Raw genomic sequence first — 5734 nt, 5'->3', positions numbered from 1 at the left:
TTTTGCATGTCTATGAATAATAAATTAGAAAATAGAACCGCGCTTCACGCGGCTTTAAAAAAAAAAATTAGTATTATCCTTTTTTCTTACTTTACACTTGTGAGATAGTGGAAGTTATAGGGAAGCTAAAGATTGCTAATGAGAGATAGTGGGGAGACTAAGAGATATATGTTATGAATATTTATATTTATTTTAATAAATTCATAACACTCCCCCTTGGATGTTCATTATAAAGAATATGTTTCATTAAAATCTTTACATAATTGTTATTATGTAATAACAATCAAATTAATCATGAGAAGATGAAAAGTCAAATTTAAAAGAAAATTTTTCTATTTATTAGATAATAGAAAATATACAAAGATGAGAAATGGTAATACCACATCACCTCCTCAAGTCCCAACTTTATATATATATATAGATACTTTTTTTCTTCAAGTGGCTATTTTGGTTCATCATTTTCCTGATTGGTGTCAACATTTTCATTTTAAATTACGAAGGAGATTAAATCATTGTGATAGTTCAATTCCAGTAAGAAAAAATTAAATCATTTGTACAAAGAATTGATAGTTCATAACAATCTATGAACTTGACTCGATTATAGCATAAAATATGTAGAATTAAAGAAGCCAACCATGGGACTGTAATGAATAAACCATACATTGATGATATAGGGATAAATTTTCTATAAAAAAAGAGATTGTTAGTTTTCTTCCTACTAAAATAAACATATATATTATTTATTTCCGTATTATTTTTATAATAATTAATAACCACTAGGCACCATTCTTTTTTTTTTTTTTTTGGTTTTGACCACAAGGTATCCTAGGGAGGGCCCCAACTATGGGAGGCACCTTTAAGCCCGTACCACAACCTAGACTAGAAGTCCCCGCTCAAACCGAGAGGCACAGGTTCTCCCAACAAAGGCGACTTCCCTGCGACTCGAACTGGGGAGCAAACCCACTAGGCACCATTCTTTAATAATATTACTTTATTTTATTTTCGAATACACTTTTTTTAAATTTATTATAAATTAAGTAAATCATATAAATTGAAATTAAAATAAATTAAATAAGTTGAATTAAAATTTGTTTCGTTTTAAAGTTATACGCATGCTTTAATAAATTAATAAAGTCGTAATAATAAAAGTTGCATTGATGTTGCATGTTTACGAACAATAAAAACTTTTCTTCGTGTTGGCATTTTGGTTAATCATTTTCCTGATTAGAGCCCACATTTTTGCACCAAATGTATTTCATGTGTTCCATTTGATCTATCTTCTTCATCTGCAAATCATTGATGGTGAGTGATTATTTTTTATTATATCATATTCAGAGAGAAAATGGTAAAATAAGAAATATTATGTCAAAAACTTAGCTAGTCCTAGAGAAAAATCCCGGGCACTAAGGACGATTGATATAGGCGAGTAGATTATTTCCGAGTTTAGCATTTTGATTATTTCGGAGTTTAGCATTTTATTTTGAAATAAAATTCTGATTCTTTGCTTCCTAAGGAATTCATATTCAAAAATTAATATTTTTTAATTAAGATTCTTAGTCAAATTTATAATTTTAAATATAATACAAAAATCATCAAACGGTAACACTAGTTTTGTAATTAACTGATGAAAAAGACAAAAATAAAGTATGATTATAAATGAACAAATTAAACCAATCAAAATTCGATTCGATTCATTTGTTACTTAAAGATAAAGGAATCAAATCAAAAAATAATTTATATTATTATTTGTTTAATAAATAGATTGAATTTAAATTCCAAAACTTAACAACAAGTTATTTATGATTTGACACAAATTCAACCCATTAACCCATTTTACCTCCTTTAAAAGACGGCGTTCAAAAATGTAAGAGGAGTGTTATTAATGGATGGTGATGTTGTTTTCGAGATATCAAACACGCCCATCACTTTTGTTAAGCATATAATAAAGTATTTTCTTGCTGATTGTCAATTCTCATATACATACGCACATGCAGACATAAATACACCCCCCCCCCCCCCCAACACACACATACACACACCATCCTACCAATATACAGTTCGTCGAGCTCCATTTGATCAAGCTACTCCAATCTGTCGATGGCAAGTATCCATCCAAATGTAAATTCATAAATCATAATAAGGTATGATGAATATGTCCATATTCATATCTAATTTTTAAATTTTGATATGGATATTGATATGAATACCCATGAATATTTAATTTTTATCATATGAAAAGAAAGCAAAAAAATATGAAATAAAAAAATAATAATATAAAATAGTTAAATCAATCTCAAATTTTAATACTAAATTAGAAATAAAAAATCCAAATAACAAATATCATAACTACAAATTCACAAAAAAAAACTATCATTTGAAATTACAAATTAATTTTAAACTAAAAAACAAAAAAAATTATTCAGCTAATAAGCCTTCTTTGTAAATTATTCTTCTAATGGCTATGTCTCATATTCATCATCATTATTAGTCACTTCTCTATTTATTTCTTCTCTGTTATTAGCTTATCTTTAGGAATTTCATTTTTCTTTTTCTTTTTTTTTTTTTTGCTTAAAAAAAATGGTTTTGAAATAGAATGTAAACAAATGTTATCAAACAAAATGTGGAACTCAGATGAGTTTGATACCTTTCATTTGAGCTCATATCTAATTCTGAGTACAAACTAAGGTCTCTAATATACTAGGATGAAATCTACTACGATGTGGGATTAAAAATCAACAATCCATACTAAATTCTACTACATGTGTTACCATGGACATGCACTCACAAATATTGATGTCCATGCACTTACAAATATTGACCAAAGTGTTGTTTATGAAATATTTCAAATCAACTATCCATCAAATTATAAACTCACAAATAAAAGTAATTGAAACAATAACCATTTTTACTTAGTAAGTTTTAGTTTATGAGAAATGGCAAGTGTTTGAAATGAATTTTTAGTCCATAAAATTTATTTAGCCCATAAATTTCAAAAGTAATTTCTACATGTGAATTATGTCGAATTATCCATAAATTAACATGCGAACACCAAATTATCAGTATATTTCAAATGTTTCATTTAACTCAAGCAAAGAAGAAAACTTCCACAGTTCACGCAACTTTTGGACCACCAATTGATATCAAAACACAGACATAAAATAAAAGCTAACACATGTAGTTATTAATGCACTGGGAGAAAGATAAAAAAGAAAGGTATGTTAAATAAGAAAAAGAAGAAGCTGTAACGCTGAAGAGGAGATAGCAAAGTCGGGAATAAACTAATATCAATGTCCCGTGAATAAGCAACAACCGGTGTGATCAATGCTTCGCGAGCAACTAGTAGCTGACGTGTGAAGTAAAAAGAGATAACCTAGGATTTGCTAAATAAAAAATAGAAAAGGGTGTGACATTCGGGTAAATGAATATTATGCCAAATATAATTCTTCACTTCATTTTAATTTTATAAAATATTATTTTTTAGCCCAATCAGATAAATGGATTCCCATCTAATATTTATATCCATCCAATATCTAATTAGATATTTTACTAAAAAATCGTATCCATATCCAAAATGTATCGGATAGATATTATCTAACCTAATTAGATTGGATATATGGATATCCAATTTGGATGGATCAATTCGTCATTCCTACTCCAATCCCTTTTGAAGACAAATTCATTACTATTGTAGTCCGTTTGGGCTAAAAAATGGGCCTAAACATAAATAAATAAAGGAAAATTATTTACTATATATACTAAGTTTACTTTGCTATAAAAATAATACAAAAATTTGAATTTATTTGATTTTTCACCCTAAGCTTGTAAATTGTATGACCACCTACCAAAATGTTAACACTATTATAATATTCAATAGAATATAAGTGAAAAGATAATTTTACTCTTGAATTCAAGGGCATTTTTTACTTTTCACTGTAAATAATAAAATAAAATTTAAAATTTACAAAAATTATAAGCCATATACCCTAAGTTCACTATATTATAAAAAAATACGATAAAAATTTGAATTTATTTAATTTTCCACCTTGAGTTTGTATACGGTTATAATTTACAAACTTAGAGTGGAAAATCAAAGAAATTCAAAATTATAAAATATTTTTTATAATATGATAAATTTAGGGTATACAACTCATAATTTCACATAATTTAATACTATCAGACATCTCCATATAAGCTTAGCCAACAGATCTGCTAGTAACATGTTTTGATATCATCATCTATATATCTTTCTACATCATTTCTTGTTTTCAAATTCTTGGTGCAATTTTTATATTCAAGAAGAGGGGCCAAGTTGTGCCTCCCTAAACACATGCTTTATCATTTCTTTGCTAATTTAATTTTTCGATAAACACCTGGCTTGACGAGACTAACTTCAGCACAAAAAGAAAAGAAACATGTCCTTAAAATTAAACAGATATACTATGCAATTTAAACAAAATGACAAAACCATTGACAAAGACACAGGAATCAAAGAAAAGAAACATGTCCTTAAAATTAAACATATATACTATGCAATTTAAACAAAATGACAAAACCATTGACAAAGACACGGGAATCAGATTTAAATTCCATTAAATTTAGTGCAAGAGAAAAAGTAAGATTATTGACTTCTAATTCTAAACTAAATCTTTGACTTTCTTACTAGACTACGCTTTCTATTGTTGAATTTGTATTAAATCTTCTTATCAGGCTGTTTAGGCGGGGAAAAAAATAATAATTACAGTACACAAAGCAGAATCTGATAATCCGCTCTTGTCTTATGGGCGACCATTGGCTTCTCGAATCGGACATTAGGCGAATCAAACCAACTTGCTGTCCGTCAATTAACTATACTAGCCTAACTCTATAAATTTGGCCTCATAAGGGTTATTTACACGCAACAACAAAAGATAAGAACAAAAAATATAACGATATAACAATGAGAAGTACACTAGTCTTACCCTCGCTGATCCTTCTCTTTGCCTTCATTGCAACGCCATTGCCTGTCAGGGGCAATGCTTCACCTGATCCGGTGCTGGACATCGCCGGTAAGCAGCTCCGAGCTGGCAGTAAGTACTACATCTTGCCCGTTACAAAGGGCCGAGGTGGCGGGCTTACACTTGCTGGCAGAAGCAACAATAAGACATGTCCCGTAGATGTTGTTCAAGAGCAGCACTCATTTAGAAATGGTTTGCCTGTAACATTTTCGCCCGTTAACCCTAAAAAGGGCGTTGTTCGTGAGTCCACTGACATAAACATCAAATTTGACGCTGCAACAAGTTGTGCGCAGTCCACAGTGTGGAAGCTTGACAATTTTGATGCGGCATTAGGGCAGTGGCTGGTGACAACTGGGGGAGTTGAAGGCAATCCCGGCCCCAGAACCATGAGAAATTGGTTTAAGATTGAGAAGTTTTTTGGTGATTACAAGCTTGTCTACTGTCCTTCGGTTTGTAATTTCTGCAGAGGTTTGTGCAGAGATGTTGGCATTTTTATTAATGGTGGGGTGCGGCGTCTGGCTTTGAGTGATGTTCCGTTCAAAGTTGTGTTTAAAAAGGTTTGAAGATCGAGCTGCTGAGAGCTCCGCTAATGCTTCCAGTTAAAAATAAAGTTTGTTTCGTTTTAAGGTTGCACGCATGCTTTAATAAATGAATAAATTAAGTTGTAATAATAAAAGTTGCACGAACGTTGCATGTTTACGAATAATAAAAACTTTTATTCATGTTGGTAATTTGGTTCA

General features: G+C 30.1%; 1 protein-coding gene across 1 annotated transcript; it reads left to right on the top strand.

Annotated features, from left to right (window-relative positions):
- Positions 1 to 4886: 4886 nt before the first annotated feature.
- Positions 4887 to 5734, top strand: LOC102612740 (kunitz trypsin inhibitor 5-like). The gene has a single exon (XM_006493367.4). It carries the CDS (start codon positions 4937 to 4939, stop codon positions 5555 to 5557), a length of 621 nt encoding a protein of 206 aa, XP_006493430.2. The 5' UTR covers positions 4887 to 4936; the 3' UTR covers positions 5558 to 5734.

Source organism: Citrus sinensis, chromosome 3, assembly GCF_022201045.2.
Source record: "Citrus sinensis cultivar Valencia sweet orange chromosome 3, DVS_A1.0, whole genome shotgun sequence".
Classification (NCBI taxonomy): domain Eukaryota; kingdom Viridiplantae; phylum Streptophyta; class Magnoliopsida; order Sapindales; family Rutaceae; genus Citrus; species Citrus sinensis.
This window is presented reverse-complemented; position numbering and strand designations above follow the sequence as displayed.

What these genes read in the sequence shown, in the direction of transcription:
- LOC102612740 (XM_006493367.4), top strand. Translation starts at nt 4,937, where the DNA reads ATGAGAAGTACACTAGTCTTACCCTCGCTGATCCTTCTCTTTGCCTTC.